Source organism: Prionailurus viverrinus, chromosome E1 (genome assembly GCF_022837055.1).
Source record: "Prionailurus viverrinus isolate Anna chromosome E1, UM_Priviv_1.0, whole genome shotgun sequence".
Classification (NCBI taxonomy): domain Eukaryota; kingdom Metazoa; phylum Chordata; class Mammalia; order Carnivora; family Felidae; genus Prionailurus; species Prionailurus viverrinus.
Window position 1 is genome coordinate 26446949 of NC_062574.1, and position 21364 is coordinate 26468312.

Below are 21364 nucleotides of genomic sequence, written 5' to 3' on the forward strand. Positions count from 1 at the left end.
TAAGACCAAAAAACTCTGTGTTCATTCACAATGTATTTACATTTCTGTGAAGAATAGTATATTTAAAAAAGGTACCTTTCAGACACATCAGGATGTGGCTGAGTGGGAAGTGAAGATGATTCTCCAGAAATCCCAGCTGTTTGTAGAGCTGATGACTGTTGCCCTCCTAGCTGGCCATTCTGAACTGTACTCGCTTGTGTAGACATGGATCCTGTAGCACTACTGTTCATACTGCCAAAGGGTGGAAATGAGGGTAGTTTATTTGATGGTACTCCACTACTCAAGTTGGAGGATGATGAAGATGAAGTTGAAGTTGTGGTCAAAGTTGAATTAGCTGTGGCAACTGAAGAAGACATGGCAACACCTGAAGTCATTGTCATAGTGCTACTTGCTGAAGATGCTAGGGTGGCAGATGGAGTATTAGCATTTCCAGTATTTGTCATCTGAGGTGGAGTAATCAAAGATTGACTTGTAGGGGCAACTAAATTTGGCTGGGAGAGTAGAGAGCTGTCCAAAGGCTGGGAAGCAAGATAAGGACCTAAAGATAATAAAAACAGGCAGTATATTTAATTCTTTATTTTACTGATTGGTTCTTTTTTTATTCTACTATGTGAATAATTATCTAGTTGATGCTTTTTTAAATCACCCTCCCTTAGTTACTTGCTAGCAGTGTAGCAGATATAAGCTTTTTATTTCCCCCCAGAAACTGAAGAAACAAATTTTAAATGGAATTGAAAAAGCCAGCATTTTCATACAAAATAAAGAAATGGTTCCTATGAAAGTATAACAAAATTATATTTACTAGGCATAATTAATTAGATGAAAATAATATCGAGCAAATTTTCATCAAACCATTCAAAGGGTTCCTAATATTGAGTGAATTGGGAGCTAACTAAATATAAATAAAATAGAAAATGTTATTATGGGATTCATATTATCAGGATGTCTAATGAGGGTCAATATTTTGGTTCTGTGTTTCCTTGGATTAAGTCTAAAGTAAGTCCATTGATATTTAATTCAATGTTAATTCAAGGGTGTTAAAAGCAGTCTTAAATAGATGTCATTTTCTTAGTTCCAACAAAGAACTGTTTCTTGGTGTTGTAGAGGTAACAACAAGTCATTTTATCTCTAAGCCAATAATAAATCTTAATGTTAATAAGCTTAAATAAAAACACAAATTCATCAGATCCAAAAGAAGCAAAGGAAATTGTTTATACCCTCAATTTCTTCTTACCTGATAGAATCCCTATTTTGGGAATCAGCAAACTTTCTCTGTAAAGGGTCAGACAGTAAATATTTTGGGTTTTGTGGGTCTCACAGTCTCTGTCACAACTATTCAGCTCTGATGTTATAGCACAAAAGCAGCCAAACAATATGTAAATGAGCATGGCTGGGTTCCAATAAAATTTTATTTACAAAAACAGCTAATACACTAAAGCTACACTTTGCTACCACTGATCTTATAAAATAAATGCAAATTTAATACCTAAGTCATATCTGCAGACTTGTGCATAAAGCTTGAGTTTAGAAAATGCTTCATTGTTACCATCAGCTGCCTGAGAGAACCATTCTGCTACCAACTTTTCTGATAGTTTCTTTGATGCAGTAGATCCAACTCTCATGATCCCATCTGTCAACAGTCGAGAAATAGGTCTATGCTGACCTAGTCGACAGGACTAGAGATATACATAAAGAAAACAGAATCAGTGAATTTACTATAGTATTTGAGCACACGTTATAAAATAAAGCATTTAATTTATTTTTACTTATTTTTTAAAATATCTCTTACATATTTTAAATAATTATTTATTCATTTATTTTTATGTAATCTCTACACCCAACATGGGGCTCCAACTCACAAGCCCAAGATCAAGAGCCACATGCTCTAACAACTGAGCTAGCTAGGAGCCCCAAGCATTTAAGTTATTTAAAGTAAGCTTTATAATTTATAATTAACATTTGGAATAAAAATATCAAGAGTGAAACGGTATATCTTTTTCTCTTTCACATGAGAAATCCAAATTAAACTATCTCCGATGAAATAAAACACCTAGATAAGAATGGCACAAGAACCATAGTTTGAAGAATGAAAACTTGCAGAATACAGATATAACTGAGCATAAAAATGCACATATATCCGAGTCAAATCAAAATAAAAACTGTATATACATTATGAATTTGCCAGCTCTCCCTCCAATTCTACGGGCCACTGATGTCTATTACAAGAAGCCCAATATCAAATAAGTTTGTAATACTAAATTAAGAAAATATAGAGAGGATTTCTTTACTCTTAAGACTTTCAAAGGCTTTAATAATCTAATATGAATAGTGAATCTCTAAAAAAGTAATATAAAGCATGTTTCCCCAGAGCTATTTAATCATGGAACTTTTGTCTGGAGAGACTTTGCAGAACAAGTAACACTCTTTGGGAAATAATTATTTCCCAAACACACTACAGATGACTTGCAATTAAATGGAACATTTATAAGGAACTAAACTAACACAAACTAACAACTCAGATTGTCAAATTAAATTTTAAGGACTGGATTTCTAACATTTGTAGGAAAAGAAAGGTATAATCAAGTAAGGCTTTATGTCCTGTACCACTTAAAATTTGTAATCACTGCACTCATGATGGCTACAACATGAGAATTATAACTTTAAGAAGATCAGTCAAGAATTAAAAAAAAAAATAATGATCATAGAGAAATCTAGCACAGCTTTATTTTATGAAAGTGAGGCCTAGTGTCAGTACCTGAGGTCCTAGAGAATCAGGACTAGAATTTTCATAAATGTAATTTTTTCCTGGCTATTTAATACTACCCTTTATTTCAGAAAAAAGATGATCATAAAAGGTACATACATGCCCTTGAAGGTTTTTCCCCAATACAGCAATTTCTACTGTGACACATGGCACACATATCCAACAAAGGGTCCCGGTCTAATGCTGTGAAGAATATAACTGGCTAGTATGAGAACTACACAACTAGTCTCACATCATTATTATTCTGTACAATCAACTGAACTGCCCAGTATATTTCATATATAAATATACAAATTATAGTCTTAAAATGCTACCTCTTTTTAAACACCTACCTCATATATTGCAGTGAGGTCTCTAAAAAAGCTTTTGGCTCCATTTAACAAGGCTTCATTTTCTGGACATAGTACAACATAGGCTATATCTCTTTGAGATCCATAGGGTTCCAGCATAAGTCTCTCCCAATAAGGGAGTGCAAATGGAGAAAGCACCAGAAAATCATAATCATAACCCAACAAAAACGTAGGGATTGGCAGTGGTTCTGGGGATTCATCAGTTCCTAAATAAGAAAATCAGATTTTAAGAAAACATTTTACAGCAGTTACATGTCTTTTTTTTTTTTTTTAATGTTTATTCATTTTTGAGACTGAGAGAGAGAGAGAGAGAGCACATGAGCATGTGTGCAGGTGGGGGAGGGGAAGAGAGAGATGGGGACAGAGGATCTGAAGTGGGCTCTGTGCTGACAGCAGCATGCCCAATGTAGGACTTGAACTCACGAACTGTGAGATCATGACCTGAGCTGAAGTCGGATGCTCAAGTAAGACACCCAGGTGCCTCTGTCTTCTTTTTTATTTAAATGTCAAAATTACTGAAGTCATTATTAGAAGTAATTAAAGACAAAAACACGTAAAGCCAATGACTGAGACACGTCCACAGTTAGGCATTTGCTAAATGATCTTTATAAAACATATGATTTATACCTCATTTAAATGTAAATCCATTGGAGCACCTGGGTGGCTCAGTTGGTTGAGCTTCTGACTTCAGCTCAGGTCAAGATCTGCTGGTTCACATTTGAGCCGCACATCGGGATCTCTGCTGTCAGTACAGAGCCCTATTCAGATCCTGTCCTCCCTCCTTCTCTCTGCCCCTCCCCCACTAAAGCTCACACACTCTCTCTCAAAAACAAATAAACTTAAAAAAAATAAGTGTAAAAAAATTAATTTAGAATGAAAAAAGAAGTACAAAAGAAAACATGGAAGAGGAGTTTTATTTTTTATAATTTGGACTGGGGAAAGCCCTTCTAAGCATAACATAAAAACCTGTCCATTTAAAAGTTGATTAATCTGGGGAGCCTCAGTGGCTCAGTTGATTAAACATCTGACTCTTGATTTCAGCTCAGGTCATAATCTCATTGTCATGGGATGAGCCACACATCAGGCTCTGTGCTGACAGCACGAAGCCTGCTTGGGATTCATTCCCTCCCTCCCTCCCTCTCTCTCTCTCTCTCTCTCTCTCTCTCTCTCTCTCAAAATAAATACATAAACATTTTTAAAAAAGAGTTAATTATTATAACTACATAAATTTTAAAATTTGGCACAAAAAGCATTATACAAAAGCCAAATGATTAAACAATGAATTGGAAAAAAGATGTGCAATACATATGACAAAAGGTTCATTTCCTTACCATATAAAGGGGACTTATAAATCCCTAAGAAATGATCAACAACCTAACAGAAAAATGGGTAAAGGATATGAACAAAATCCACAGAAACAAATATACATAAAAAGATCTCAATCTCATTAAGAGAAGGCAAATTAAAATGGTGAACAGTTATAACATTTACTATGTGCTAGATACTGTTCAAAGATCTTTACATATATTAACTCTTTTAATCCACACAAAAACCATGAGGCAGATACTAACATTAACCTCAGTTTTAAATTTTATTTTGAGAGAGAGACAGAGAGAGAGAGAGCGTGTGTAAACAAAGGAGGAGCAGAGAGAGCAAGAGAGAGCGAGCCAGAGAGAGAGAGCCAGAGAGAGACAGGGAGAGAATATCCCAAGCAGGCTCCACACTCAGTCCGGAGTCCAATGTGGCACTTGATCCCACCAACCATGAGATCATGACCTGAGCCGAAATCAACAGTTGGGACACTTAACTGAGGCACCCAGGTGCCTCCAAATATATTTTAAAAGCTCCAATTACTCCCACCTTTCAGAGACAATCTTCAATAGATAATTCAAGTATTTTTTTTTTAAAGTTTATTTATTTATTTTGGGAGAGAGACAGAGACCACGCAAGTCAGGGAGGAGCGGGGGGGGGGGGGGGGAGGGAGAGAATGCCAAGCAGGCTTCGAGCGGACAGCGTAGAGCCTGACGTGGGGCTCAAACTCACGAAACTGCAAGATCATGACCTGACCCAAAACCAAGAGTAGGACGCTTAACCAAATGAAGCACCCAGGCACCCCAATAATTCAAGTATTTTGAACGTTCTCTTTCTTTACAGATGACCATAAATCTACTGTGTACCATATACATATACATATATATATGTATATGTTTTTTAAAGATTTTTAAGTAATCTCTATACCCAATGTGGGACCTGAACTCACAGCCCGAGATCAAGAGCCACATGCTTCACCTATTGAGCCAGCCAGGTGCCTCTAACTGTGTACCACATTGAGTATTCCTCTGCTACTCCTACAACCAGCAAATTTCTTCTCGTTTCCCCCCTTTTGTGCAAATGAAGAACTCGGGGTCTTTTATCACTACTATTGTCCCCTTCATTTGCCCCATTTTTCATTCAATTTTGTAAAATGATAAGCAACGAAAGCAATGTTCATTTTAAAAAATTTTGGCGGGGACGCCTGGGTGGTGCAGTCGGTTAAGCGTCCGACTTCAGCCAGGTCACGATCTCGCGGTCCGTGAGTTCGAGCCCCACGTCAGGCTCTGGGCTGATGGCTCAGAGCCTGGAGCCTGTTTCTGATTCTGTGTCTCCCTCTCTCTCTGCCCCTCCCCCGTTCACGCTCTGTCTCTGTCCCAAAAATAAATAAACGTTGAAAAAAAAAAAAATTTTGGCAGTATGATTCTTTCTTTCAAAAATCTTAGATTTCATAAAATCTCACTGGTCAGTCTAGCCTGTATAAATAGATCTAGGTGAGGCTGTTCTTTCTGAAGAGGGGTTGGAGAACCCAGTAAACTGAATGTTGGAAATGTTCAAACAACATTAGGACTGACCACACTGGCATTAAGCCAAGCAAATGCTACAAAAATATTTTAAAAAGACGAATGTGCTTATTCTAAGTTAGGCACCAAAATGAAGGACTAAAATAAAACCAGTCAATACACATTACTATAAATTACTTACCATAAGAGCCTCGGCCAGCCATTTTATGAAATTGTTGCCAAGTAAGAGGACCTTGAACTCCCCAAGGCCTTACTGTTCTTTTTTTCTGAATAGCATCCTGAAGAACTGGCTGAAGAGATAGGAGCATTCGAAGTATATCCTGTGAGCACTGCATACTCACATCTACAACCATTAAAAAAGAAAAAAATAAGAATTACTATTGCCAACACAAAGAACTTTTTTTTTTTTAATGTTTGTTTATTTTTGAGAGGAGGGGAGGGGCAGAAAAATAGAGACACACCGAATCCTGAGTAGGTTCCAGGCTCTGAGCTGTTAGCACAGAGCCTGACACAGGGCTGACACAGGGCTGAACCCCACAGGTCGTGAGATCATGACCTGAGCTGAAGTCAGACACTTAGTCGACTGAGCCACCCAGGCACCCCAAGAAATAAAATCTTAAAAAAACAAATACATGAAAAAAGTTCAACTTTCATCATCAAGATTAAGCATCTGTTTGTGCAGAAAACTGTATTAGTTTTGATCTCAAATGATCTGTAGAAATGGTTCTTCTAGATCCTTACCAATGAACAGACGTAATGAAAGTTCTTGTAACTCATCTCCACAAAAAAGTTAATCATTAGCTCACTAACCAATTTATAAATTAATCAAAAAAATCTCTTCCTTTATGCATTTGTTTTGGATGATTTTGGTAGTTTTGGTAGTTTAGGAGAAAGAACTCTACCTCACAGTGAAATGAGTTATAAATTGTGTACCTTAGTTACTACCACTATGGTAAAATGATCTGATAGAGAAGACTAGTTACATTGACTAAAATTTAATTTGGAAAGTAAACCGTAACAATTTTGAAATACAGAACTTATACAGTAACAGATAACTTGCTCACACTATAAAAAGTGTTATAATATCCACAGATATTTTGTAAACCTGGATTACAGATTTATAGATTATCACATTATCATGACCTGCATTTCTGACCCACTATCAGAATGGGTATGAAAGATGTTGCTCTTAAATATCAAAAGGCTTAAAAAAAAAAATCACTAAATGTTACTGATATACTTAATCTGCTCCCCCAGTAGGTTTAGTTGTAGCATTAAACATGCTTGAGTACTTTTACAGTAAGTCATTTAACTTTAGTTCATTATTATTATTGCCTAATTTATTATATCTGGCTTTCATTCCCTATATCTAAATAGCATATGAATTAGAAGTAATTTAATTTCAAATATACTGCTTAATAACTATTATGCTTAAATAAACTACTGTATACAGAATAGAATACACAGTAAAGTAACAACAGAGCTATCTGAAATGGACTGACTTACACACTGGTAAAGCAAAAGCAAGTTATAAAACTATCTATAGAGGATATTTTACACAAATAGTATAAAATATAAATGTGTATTCACCTAAAATGAAATCTAGAAAAAGTTGCTATTGGCTAAGGTGGTTTGTCATAATCACATGGGAACTTTTTAAAAACATGCAGAGGGGTGCCTGGGTGGCTTGGTCGGTTAAGCATCCGACTTCGGCTCAGGTCATGATCTCGCAGTCCATGAGTTCGAGCCCCGCATCCGGGCTCTGTGCTGACAGCTCAGAGCCTGGAGCCTGTTTCAGATTCTGTGTCTCCCTCTCTCTGTGACCCTCCCCCGTTCACGCTCTGTCTCTGTCTCAAAAATAAATAAACATTTAAAAAAAAAATTTAAAAACATATGCAGAGCTACCCTGAGAAATTCTGACCTGGGTTTAGCTCAGGAATTTGTATTTTGAATACTTTTTCATTCTTTTAGAAAGTATATTTATTTAAGACCTACTATGGGCCAAGAATTACGCTAGCTGCAAGAAATACACTGTGTAAATTAATTCTTATTTACATCTTGAGGGATCTTATAATCTTGTGGGGGAGACGGACATGAAAAAGAATATAAATGTATATAGTGACAAGTGCCAAGTCTCTGTTTAAGCTGAAGCCTGTTTCGAAAGCAATGATTAAAAGGGTATAAAACAATTTTTAAGAGGGATCATGAAAGATAGCACATAGATCAGTAGAAACATTACTGAACACCCAGAAATCTCACATTTACGGTCAATTTATTCTTGACAGGGCATCAAGACAAATTAACAGGGAAAGAATCTTATTGACAAATGGTTCTGTTGACAGGTAGATATTCACATGCAAAAGAATAAAGCTAGACCCCTTCCTTACACCTAATACAAAAGTTAATTAGGAATTTATTACACTCCCATATATAAGTGCTACAAGTATAAAACTCTTAGAAATAAAAATGCAGGAATACATATTCATGACTTAGGGTTAGGAAAAAGCCTTTGTAGATGGGATGCCAAAGCACAAGCAATGAGAGAGTAAGTATGCTGAACTTCATTAAAGCTAAAATTTTTTGTGCTTTGGGGCACCTGGGTGGCTCAGTTGGTTAAGCATCCAACTCTTGGTTTCAGCTCAGGTCATGATCTCATGTTTTGTGAGTTCAAGTCCCATGTCAGGCTCAGTGATGACAGTGCGGAGCCTGCATAGGATTGTCTCTTAAAATAAATTAACTTAAAAAAAACAAACAACTCTTCTACCTCAAAGCATACTGTTAACAAAGTGAAAAGACAATCCAGAGAACAGGAGAAAACATTTGCAAATCATGTATCCGACAAGGGACATGTATCCAGAACATGTAAAGAACTCTTAGAGGGGCACCTGGGTGACTCAGTCGGTTAAGCATTCGACTTCGGCTCAGGTCATGATCCTGTGATTTGTGGGTTTGAGCCCCGCATTGGGCTTTGTGCTGACAGCTCAAAGCCTGGAGCCTGCCTCCAATTCTGCGTCTCCTTCTCTCTCTGCCCCTCCCTGTCTCACACTTTCTCTCAAAAATAAAAAGTTAAAAAAATAGTAACTCTTACAACTCAATGATGAAAGGATAAAAAGTCTAATTACAAAATGAACAAAGGTTCTGAAAAGATAATTCTCCAAAGATTTACAAATGGACAACAAGCACATGAAAAGTCATTAGGGAAATGCAAATCAAAGCCACAATGAGATAATACTTCACAGTCACTACAATGACTGTAATAAAAAAAGACACAAAATGACAAGTGTTAATGAGGATGTGGAGAAAGGAGAACCCCACACACTGCTGGTGGGAATGTAAAATGGTGCTTTGGAAAACACCTGGCAGTTCCTCAAAAGGTAAAACAGAGTTCTATGACCCAGCAAGTCCACCCATTGAGTAATGAAAACATGTTCACATAAAAACTTGTACACACATGTTCATACCAGCATTATTCATAATAGCCAAACAGTAGAAACACTCCAAATGTCCATCATCAGATGAAAGGATAAATAAAGTATGGTATACCTGGATACAACAGAGTATTATTTGGCAATAAAAAGCAATTACGGGGAGCCTGGGTGGCTCAGTTGGTTGAACACCCAACTCCTGATTTCAGCTCAGGTCATGATCTCACGCTTTGTAAGTTTGAGCCCCCACTGGGCTCTAAGCTGACAGCGCAAAGCCTTTTTGGGATTCGTTCTCTTTCCCTCTCTCTGTCCCTCGCCTGCTCATGCTCTCTCTCTCTCAAATAAATCTTTAAACATTTTTTCAAAAAAAAAAAAAGCAATTAAGTACTAATGCATGCTACATGGATGATCTTTGAGAACACTATGCTAAGTGAAAGAAATCTATCATAAAAGACTACAGTATGATTATATTTATGCAAAATGTACTAAAAAATCTATATACAGAGAATGTAGGGGCACCTGGGTGGCTCAGTCAGTTGAACGTCCAACTTCAGCTCAGGTCATGATACTGTGGTCCATGAGTTCAAGCCCCGTATCAGGCTCTGTGCTGACAACTCAGAGCCTGGAGCCTGCTTCTGATTCTGTCCTCCCTCTCTCTCTGCCCCTCTCCCACTCACACTCTGTCTCTCAAAAAATGAATGTTAAAAAAAAAATTTCAGGGGCGCCTGGGTGGCGCAGTAGGTTAAGCGTCCGACTTCAGCCAGGTCACGATCTCGCGGTCCGTGAGTTCGAGCCCCGCGTCGGGCTCTGGGCTGATGGCTCAGAGCCTGGAGCCTGTTTCCGATTCTGTGTCTCCCTCTCTCTCTGCCCCTCCCCCGTTCATGCTCTCTCTCTGTCCCAAAAATAAATAAACGTTGAAAAAAAAAATTTAAAAAAAAAATTTCATATAGAGAGAATATAGTTGACTGGCATGGAAAGGGAGGGTTTGGAGGGAACTTCTAATGGGTATGAGGTTCCTTTTCATGGTGATGAAATGTAAAATTGACTGATGATGGCTATACAACTCCATGAATACATACCTTGCTTTACTGTGTTTCACAAATACTGCATTTTTTTAATAGACTGACAGTTTGTAGCAACCCTGCAACGAGCAGGTCTATTGGTGTCATTTTTCCAATAGCATTTGCTTACTTCATGTCTCTGTGTCACATTTTGGTAATTCTCCCAATATTTCAAAGTTTTTCGTTGTTATTACATTTGTTATGGTGATCTGTGATCCATTAATGATCTTTGATGTTACTGTTATAAATTTAGGGGGCACCACGAACCATTCTCACATAAGGCAACAAACCTAATAAATGTTGTGTGTGTTCTGCCCTACAACTGGCTTTTCCCCCTCTCTCCCTCTCTTTGGGCCTCTTTATTCCCTGTGACACAACAATATTGAAATTAGACCAATTAATAACGTTACACTGGCCACTAAGTATTCAAGTGAATGGAAGAGTTGTACTTTAAGTTAAAAGCTAGAAATGATTAAACTTAGTGAGGAAGGTATGTTGAAAGCCCATACAGGCTGAAAGCTAGGCCTCTTGCACCAAATAGCCAAATTGTGAAAGCAAAGGAAAAGTTGAAGAAAATTACAAGTGCTACTCCAGTGAACACACAAATGATTTTAAAAAATCAGTCTGTTAGCTGATATGGAGAAAGTTTTAGTGGTCTGGATAGAACACAACATGTCCTTACGCCAAGCCTAATCTAGAGCAAGACCCTAACTTTTTTCAATTCTGTGAAGGCTGAAGAGAGGTGAAGAAATTGCCAAAGAAAAGTCTGAAGATAGCAGAAGTTGGTTCATGAAGTTTAAGCAAAGAAGCCATCTCCATAACACCAAACTGCAAGGTGAATCAGTAAGGCTGTTTAAATTAACTTCCTGCAGCAAGTTATCCAGAAGATCTAGCTAAGAAAATTAATGAAGATGGCTACACTAAATAATAGATTTTTCTTTTAATATTTATTTATTTATTTAGAGAGTTAGAGAGCAAGCGCAAGTTGGGGAGTGGCAGAGAGAGAGAGAGAGAGAGAGAGAGAGAGAGAGAGAATGCCAAGCAGGCCTCATGTTGTCAATACAGAGCCTGACATGGGGCTTGATCCCATAATCCACGAGATCATGACCTAAGCCGAAATCAAGAGTCAGACACTTAACTGACTGAGCCACCCAGGAGCCCCAAATAATAGATTTTTCAATGTAGATGAAACAACCTTCTATTGGAAGAAGATATCATTTAGGGCTTTCATAGCTAGAGAGAAGTTAATGCCAAGTCAAAGGACTTGCTGTCTTTCTTGTTAAGGGCTAATGTGGTTGGTGACATTAAGTTGAAACCAATGCTCATTTACCATTCTGAAAATCCTAGGGCCCTTAAAAATTAAAAAAAGATGGGGCGCCTGGGTGGCGCAGTCGGTTAAGCGTCCGACTTCAGCCAGGTCACGCTCTCGCGGTCCCGGAGTTCGAGCCCCGCGTCAGGCTCTGGGCTGATGGCTCAGAGCCTGGAGCCTGTTTCTGATTCTGTGTCTCCCTCTCTCTCTGCCCCTCCCCCGTTCATGCTCTGTCTCTCTCTGTCCCAAAAATAAATAAACGTTGAAAAAAAAAAAATTTTTTTTTTTTAAATTAAAAAAAGAAAATAAAAAGAATTATGTTTAATCTTCTCTGCCCTGGAGCTATAAAATGAACAAAGCCTGGGTGATAGCACGTCGTTTACCTCATGATTTACTGAACATTTTAAGTCCACTGCTGAGATCTATTGCTCAGAAAAAAAGATTCCTTTCAAAATATGACTGCTCAGTCTATAGCCATTTGACCCTGAACACGCCCAATCTCCTCAAAATATGACTGCTCAATGACAATGCACCTAGTTACCCAAGAGCTCTGATGGAGAAGTACAATGAGATTAATGTTGTTTTCATCCCTGCTAACACAACATGCATTCTGTGGCTCATGGATTAAGGATCAAGTCTTATTTATTTAAGAAATAATTTCATAATGTTGTAGCTGCCATAGATAGTGATTCCTTTGATGGATCTGGGCAAAGTAATTGAAAAGCTTCTGGAAATGATTCACCACTCTAGATGTCACTTAGGAACATTTGTGATTCATGGGAAGAGGTCAAAAAACAGCATTAACAGGAGTTTGGAAAAAGCTGATTGCAACCCTCATGGATGACTCTGAGAGATTCAAGACTTCAGTGGAGATGAGGTGGAAATACAGAACTAGAATTAGATGTGACTGAATTGCTTGAATCTCATGATAAAACTTTAATGGATGAGAAGTTGCTTATTTTTGAGACAGAATCTACTTCCAGTGAAGATGTTTTGAAGATTGTTGAAATGACAACAAATACATATTCTAAATACACACACACACACACACACACACACACACACACACACACACATACTTTGTTGGTAAAGTAGCAGCAGAATTTGAGAGGACTGACTCCAATTCTGAAGGTTCCACTGTGGGTAAAGTGCTATTAAACAGTACCTCCTACTACAGAGAAACTGTTTATGAAAGAAGATTCAATCAATGTGGCAAATCTCACTGTTGTTCTCATTTTAAGAAATTGCCACAGCTACCTCTCAGTCTTCAGCAACCACCATCCTCTCAGTCAGCAGCCATCAACAATGAGGCAACCAGCAAAAAGATTTATGACTTGCTGTAAGCTCAGATAATGGTTATTAGCATTTTTTAGCAATGCAGTATTTTAAAATTAAGGTTATACATTTTTTAGACATAATGCTGCTGCACATTTAATAAGACTACAATGTAGTGTAAATGTAACCTTTATGTGCACTGGGGAACCAAAATACTCATTTGACTCACTTTACTGTGATATTCGCCTTACTGTGGTAGTCTGGAACCAGATGCACAATGTTTCCGAAGCATGCCTGCAGTAAAAACCATTCAACCATCTGTACACTTATAAATGAGAGAATTGTATGGTATGGCAGTCAATAAAGCTGTTGAAATCAGAGTTATCTTGGAGTTTTGTAATGGTGAGGATGGGCAGAAATATGGGTAATTTTTACTTCTCGGTTTTTTCATTGTCTAGATCCTTTCTTTTCAGCAAGTATGCATTTTTTAAAAAATTAGAACAAAGCTTTTCGGATGTTGAAAAAAAAAATTAACATTACCATTAAGATACACAAACTGCTGGGGTGCCTAGATGGCTCTTTTGGTTAAGCGTCCCACTCTTGATTTCTGATCAGGTCATGATCTCGCAGTTCGCGAGTTCGAGCCCTATGCTGACAGTTGAGCTCTGCACTGACAGTGTGGAGCCTGCTTGAGATTCTCTCTCTTCCCCCCTCTCTCTGGCCCTCTCCCACTTGTACTTTCTCTCTCTCAAAATAAATAAATAAACATAAAAAAATAAAATATACAAACTGTTGTTTATAGATTTTTAATTCCTTCAAACAAATATTTTAACCCCTTGGACCTCTACCATATTCCAGGCACTGTTCTAAGTATTTGGGATATATCAACAAGCAAACCAGACAAAAATTCTTGCACTTACACAGAATTTGCATTGGGTAAATTTAATGGAGATAATAATAATAAATTACACAGTATGTTAGAGGGTAATATGCACTCTATGGAAAAAAAACAAAACAAGCAGGATGGAGAATGTGGAGAGGGGTTTGCAACTTTATACTGAGAAAATGGTATCTGAGAAGACTTAAAGGAGACAAGACAGTTACCCATGTAAATATGTGGGGGAAAGTTGTCTCAGGCAGAGGAAACAATTAGGGCAAAGGTCCTACCTAATGTAGGACTTTTCCTTTCATGATGCTACTGTAGTTTAATGAAAGCATTCCAATAAATATTACACATTTAGGTTTTAAAGCACTGTTTTATACTGAAATGTATAAAAAGGCATTGCTCTTTTTGTTTTAAATTATTCTTAAAATTTATTTATTTATTTATTTATTTATTTATTTATTTATTTATTTATTTATTTATTTAAGTAATCTCTATACCCAATGTGGGGCTCAAACGCATGACTCTGAGATCAAGAGTGGCATGCTCTTCCAATTGAGCCAGCCAGGCATGCTTATTTTGAATTAGCTTAACACAAGTTCTGAGGATGAAATTTATCTTTATGGTTGTAAAGTTTCGGTTTACATTAATGTCTACTGTTACACAAAAAATATTAAGACTCAATATTTTCTATTATTTGGAAAATAAGTTGGTTCTTTTTTTTGAGGTGCATCTGGCCTAAGTTCTTTTTTTATTTTTTATTAGAGGTAAAATTGACATAACATTAGTTTCTAGTGTACAATGTAATGATTTAATGTTTGCATATGTTGTAAAATGATCACAATGCCTCCACAGCCTATATTCTTAACTATCACCTACAGCTGAAAACAATCCTGCCCTTTTTTTGAACATCTACAACATTCACTTATACCTTTTTCAACTTGGTCCTTGAGTACAATGAGTTTGATGAATCATCAAATTATGTCATGAACAAAATATTAACTACTGGCCCATGTATTGCCCTCCTATCTTATATCACAAATTTTAATAATATTATGAACAACTATGATCTCATGACCCAAGAACTAGAACATCACCAAAGTTCTTCTCTCTATCCTATCCCTCCCTCAGCTTTTTAAAATTAACCACTATCCTGGGGTGCCTGGATAGCTCAGTCGGTTAAGTGACTTAAGCCGAGGTCTGACCTCGGCTCGGGTCATAATCTCACAGTTCATAAGTTCAAGCCCCGTGTCAGGCTCTGTGCTGACAGGGTGGAGCCTGGAGACTGCTTCGAATTCTAAGTCTCCCTCTTCCTGCCCCTCCCCCTGGTCATACTCTGTCTCTCTAAAAAATAAACAAACATTAAAAATTTTTAAATAAGATGAAATTATTAATAAACAAATGAATGAATGAATGAGTGTAGGAGATTCATCGTATCTCCCAGAATGCTAACCACATTGTTTTGCATGTGTCAAAAAGATGACTGAATTAGCAAATGACTCATGGACCAAATAGAGAAGTTATTATACGGCATATACCACCTTAGAAAAGATCCTTACCAAAAACCACATTTTGAAGGAGGCAAATTTTCTGTATAACAGTCAAAAATTAGAAAAGTTAGTGGTATACTGAGACATATTTTAAAAACTGTTGGGGGGCGCCTGGGTGGCTCAGTCAGTTAAGTGTCCGACTTGGGCTCAGGTCATGATCTCACGGTTCATGGGTTTGAGCCCCACTTCGGGCTCTGTGCTGACAGCTCAGAGCCTGGAGCCTGCTTCAGATTCTGTGTCTCCCTCTCTCTCTGCTCCTCCCCCACTCATGCTCTGTCTCGAAAAATGTAAATAAACATTAAAAAAAAATAAAAACTGTTGGGGTGCCTGGGTGGCTCAATCAGTTTAAGCGTCTTGACTCTTGATTTCAGCTCAGGTATGATCTCACAGTTTGTGAGTTTGAGCCCCACCACTGGAGGCTCTGTGCTGACAGTGAGGAGCGTGCTTGGGATTCTCTTTCCTTCTGCCACTCCCTGCTCCCCACTCTCTCAAAATAAATAAATAAACTTTTGAAAAAACTGTAGGTTGGTTGGTTGGTTGGTTGTGCCTGAAAGAAAAATATCTGGGAGCACCTGGGTGGCTGGCCCAGTTGGTTAAGCATCTGACTCTTGATTTCAGCTCAGGTCATAATCTCACCATTTGTGAGTTCAAGCCCTGCATCACGCACTGCATTGACAGTGTGGATCCTGATTGGGATTCTTCCTCTCTCTCTCTGCTCCCCCCACCTGTGCTTTGTCTCTCAAAATAAATAAATAAAAACTTAAAAAAAATTTTTTTTAATATCTATTTTAATAATAATGGCAACTTAAATTAATTCAGTACTATATTCCAAGCACTGTACCAAGCATGTAATATGGATTAAATCATTAGCTTTTCTTTGCTTTTCTTTTCTTTTTTTTTTTTTTTTTTAGTTTTTTTGAGTTTATTTATTTTGAGAGAGAGAAAGAGAGAGAGGGAGAGCGTGCGCGCACAAGCAGGGAAGGGGCAGAGAGAAGGAGAGACAAAATCTTAAAAGCAGGTTCCACACCATTAGCACAGAACCCGGTGTGGGTCTTGAACTCACAAATCTTGAGATCATGACCTGAGCTGAGATCAAGAGTCAGACACTTAACCAATCGAGCCACCCAGGTGCCCCTGGATCCTTAAAACTCTACACAGCTAGTATTTGACGTTGTACCTTGTAGAACATTATTTGACGCTGATGATCATTTTCTCCTTCTTCAAACATTTATCGTACCTATTTGACTTCTAGGACACCTCTTGGTTTTCCTCCCACTTCCTTGGTTTCCAATCCTGGATCCTTCCCTTCTCCATCTCTAAATGTCAGTTCCATCCTTCTCTCTAGTTACTCTCTATGTTGTTAAATCCAGCTCCATAGATTTTAACGCTGATAACTTACACTAGAAAATTTTAATCTCCAGACCCAACTACTCCTGTGAATTTAAAACTGTTATCTCCACATATGTACTTGACCTCCTCTCCCAGTGTTTCCCTCCTCTATAATTAGAACTATCATTCATCCTGCTGCTCAAGCTATCCTTGATGCCTCATCATATCTCGTATGTATCAGCAAATCCTATAGGTTCTACTTCCCAAATATACCTAGAACCTACTACTTTTATCTCCATCACTTCCAATCTTGTCTAAGTTACCATCATCTTACACCATCTTTCTAAATGCTTCCTAACTATTCTATCTACTTCTATTCTTACCTTCACAACACATAATAGCCAGAATGATCTTTTAAAAAAATAGACAGAAAAAAGACCGTGTTATTTCTCTGTTCAAAACTGACCTATAGCTTCCCATCAGTCTTACAATAAACTATAAAGGTTTTACACAGTCCCTAAGACCCCTACATGATTTTGGTTTTTGGCTAGCTCCTAGATTCATGTCTGACCAATCTCCCCATCACCCAATTCATTCCAGCAACAATGTCTCCTTACTGTTCCTCAAACATATTAACCATACTACTCCCTCTGGGTCTTTGCACTACCTGAAACACTCTTCCCTTAGTTATCCACATAGCTCCATTCCCTCACTTTATGTAGGACTTTGTTCAAATGCTGTCCCTCGGTAATATTTTTCCTAACCATACATCTAAAATAACCATACACACCTGGGGCACCTGGCTGGCTCAGTCAGTAGAGCATGTGACTCTTGATCTTGGGATGTGAGTTTAAGCCCCACACTGGGTATAGAGCTCACTTTAATTAATTAAAATAAATCATGAAGTACTTACCCAAATAAATAAAATAGTGTCCTCCTGTCTTTTTCCACTCCTTTCCACTTGCTTTTTCTTCAAAGCCATTTATCACTGTCATTATATAATTACTTTTTTTTTTTCGTTTGTTTATATGTTCTACACTAAATTATAGGCTCAAAAAAGGCAGGAACTAAGTTTGTTTCATTTAATGCTGCACTTTTATAAAGGAACAGTGTGTGGCACATATCAGGTGCTCAGTAAATATTTAATGATTGAAAGAATGTTGAATAAAGCAGACAACTAGCAATTTTCTGTTAATTAACATCTACAAAGTACCCTTTATACTCCCACATAAGTACATAATTACAGATTTACAAGAGCCATACTTTTATTGGTGAAATTAAACTAAACTGCTAGGAACTTCTCCCTTTAAAAATGTCATCCTTAAAGGAGTTTTCAGTCCAAATTTTAGTGTCTCTATTAGCTACATGGAAAACTGCCTTTAATACTTTATCCTCAGAAAGAAAGGCAAAGTCCTACAATTAAAGGAAAATAAACAAAAATTATTCCATTAGCATACTTACCATTTCTTTTGGACCAGGGGTGTAAGCATGAACTTTTCACAAGTGCTTCATCAACTTTCCCTCCTGACATGTTATCCATGAACTGACGCCCATGTTCTAATGCAAGGTAGCAGTCATTGCAACAGTCCCGCTCTTCAACACGTACCCAATTACTAATTACACCAATTCTAGGAAAAGGATCTTGGTCTGCTGCTCCAAAGGGTGAAAATAAATTAGTGCACTGATCTTGTAGCAATAATATCAACTCGTCAGGGAATTTTTCAGATTCCTTTAGTCCTCCATTAACATGTTCAGCAGAAGTAGCCCTGAGAGCTTCAAAACGTTTTTCTGCTTCTTTGCCACATTCTGTGTTGCGTCCTATGATGTCTAGTTCATCTTCAAGAAATAATCCTGAATTGTTTCCAAATTTTCTGTTCATGACAGCACTGAAGCCACAGGTACACCTATACTGTGCTTCCTGCATTGGATCTGGAATGTAAACTCCAACATCGGCACCCTTGATATTCATATTGCAGACACAGATACAGCAACTATCAAAGTTACAGTCTTTAAACAAATTCATAACTGATTCTGAAAGAATGAGGTTTACATAAAGACTGTGTGCTTCAGGGATGGAAGGAACAGTTGCAGGTTCAACAGAGTTAAGGGGTCTGCATGTGGATGGCGTGGAAGCTGGTGAATACAAATCTGAATTTTCATATTTGACTGAACCTTGAGCACTAGCAGGTCCACCAGCTCGAGGAGTCCTTGGAGTCCTTGGAGTCCTTGGAGTTGGAAACCTAGGTGTAGATGGAGAAGGAAGAATTCCTGCTCCACTGTTACTAGGAGGTGCACTGCTAGGAGGCATCCCAAAAGAAGTATGAGTCTGAGGTGTATAAGCAGGACCATATTCTTGATCAATAGTACTTCCATCGCTAGTGTTACCAAGGTGAAAGAAAATTAAACACATAAAGGAACATATTAGTGATATGAAACAGAACAAAAAATGTCCAGTATTTTTCAGTAACACTGATAATTATGAAAGTACAATTACTGCAAAAATTACAAGTAGAATTAAAATGTATTTCTGGTTAATAAATCCACTCTAGGTGACTGTTGTGGACTGTGGACCAACCAACTAGCTCCAAATTGTAAATAAAATCTGTTTACACTTATCCACACCTAAACATCCACCTTTACTATCTATAGTTCTTATACTACAAATAACCATATTTAATTGATCCTAAGATGCCACTGTTAAAAACAAAACAAAACAAACTTCTAATTTCAGAGATGTTTACATGCAATAAGGGACAATGGCCATTTAAAGATGTCATAAGACACCCCAATTTCAGATACTAAAATATGAAAAGTATGTGATATGGCAAATACACAAATGGCATTTAGAATTTTAGAGCAAAATAAACAGTGCTTCTGAAGACAATCAAAAAACAAACAAAAAAAAAAATGAAAGCAAGTAATCAATAAGTAATAATACTTAAATTTTCCAACAATTTATCCACACCCAACGAATACCATTATAATTTATTGATCAAAAAATAATTCTTAGAATCTTTAAAACCCAGCATCTTTTTTCTAAATACTAGCAAAGCAGGCACCTCTATGAAAAAAAATTAAAGCTATATAAGCACACCTGTAGTATACCAGTAACATAAATCTATATCATACCCCTCTTTGATGAATGGCACTGCAGGCCCTGAGGAAAGCAATTCCAATTTTCCAACAGTCCAACTCTGACGGTAAATACACTCTTCTGGCAATTTGATAGGAGGCAGACATTGGCTTGGGAGACTTTTTAGAGGTGCAAACATGGAACACCCCACCAGAACTTGACAATTTTCAGGCTTATAGACATACGAAAAATCCTACAATACAAAAACCATGACTTTCACCATCTTATCTTCCAAGGGAAAAAAGCTAAACTGTCTCTATCTAGTCTCTTTTCCTGTCTCTTTAAACAAAATAATAAAATGTAAATATAATTCTATTCTTTTTTTTTTTTAAGTTCATTTATTTATTTAGAGAGAGAGGGAGAGCACGCACACACACGACAGAGAAAGAGGGAGAAAGGACAGAGAAAGGACAGAGAAAGAGGGAGAGAGAACCCCAAGCAGGCTCCACACTATCAGCACAGAGATGGATGCGAGGCTCAATCTCACGAACCGAGAGATGACCTGAGTGGAAATCAAGGGCCAGATGCTTAACTGACTGAGCCACCCAGGTGCCTATTATTCTATTCTTAAATGCATTCTTTTTATTTTATTTCCAGTAAAATTAACATACAGTGTCATATTAGTTTCAGGTGTACGATACAGTGATTCAACAACTCCATAAATCACCTAGTGTTTATCACCTAACTCCTCTGATAATTATCAGTTTGTTCTTTATAGTTAAGAGTGTTTCCTACTTTGTCTTTTTTTTCCCCTTTGCTTATTTGCTTTGTTTCCTAAGTTCCACATAGGAGTGCAATTATATGGTATTTGTCCTTTTCTGACTTATTTCACTTAGCATTACACTCTCTAGCTCCATCAAGGTCACTGCAAATAACAAGACCGAATTCTTTTTTATGGCTAAATAATATTCCTATGTGTGTGTATCTTCTATCCATTCATCTGTTCAATATCACTCATCATCATGGCTATGCAAATCAAAACTACAATGAGAGGAGAGTCTGGCTGCCTCAGTCAGCAGAGCATGCAACTCTTGATCTCAGGGTTGTGAGTTCAAGCCCAATGTATGGTATGGAGTTCACTTACAAGAAAACAAAAACAAAAACAAAAAACCCTTATGATGAGATATCACCTCACACCTGTAAGAATGGCTAAACTAAAAAACACAAGAAACAGGTATTGGAGAGGATGTGAAGGAAAAGGAACTCTCTTACAATGTTGGTGGGAACGCAAACTGATGCAGCCACTGTGGAAAACAGTGGTGGTTCCTAAAAAAGTTTAAAACAGAACTACCCTACAGTCCAATAATCACACTACTGGGTATTTACTCAAAAATTACAAAAACACTAATCAAAGGGATACATGCACCCCTGTTTATAGCAGCATTATTTACAACAGCCAAATTATGGAAGCAGCCCAAGTATTCTTAAATGCATTCTCTGTAGTTTCACCA

General features: G+C 37.4%; 1 protein-coding gene across 2 annotated transcripts in view; it reads right to left on the minus strand.

Moving 5' to 3' along the window:
- Nucleotides 1-21364, minus strand: part of MED13 (mediator complex subunit 13) — a 110536-nt gene that overhangs the window by 19436 nt on the left and 69736 nt on the right. For both annotated transcript variants that reach the window (XR_007147062.1, XM_047833949.1), the window contains exons 15-20: nucleotides 19910-20106; nucleotides 18242-19155; nucleotides 6130-6291; nucleotides 3097-3320; nucleotides 1487-1676; nucleotides 76-538 (exon numbers count right to left, since the gene is read on the minus strand). Coding sequence is in view for 1 of the 2 variants with exons in the window: in XM_047833949.1 (XP_047689905.1) it covers nucleotides 76-538; nucleotides 1487-1676; nucleotides 3097-3320; nucleotides 6130-6291; nucleotides 18242-19155; nucleotides 19910-20106 (2150 nt within the window). In the remaining variant the exon portion in view is untranslated. The remainder of the gene's footprint in view (nucleotides 1-75; nucleotides 539-1486; nucleotides 1677-3096; nucleotides 3321-6129; nucleotides 6292-18241; nucleotides 19156-19909; nucleotides 20107-21364) is intronic.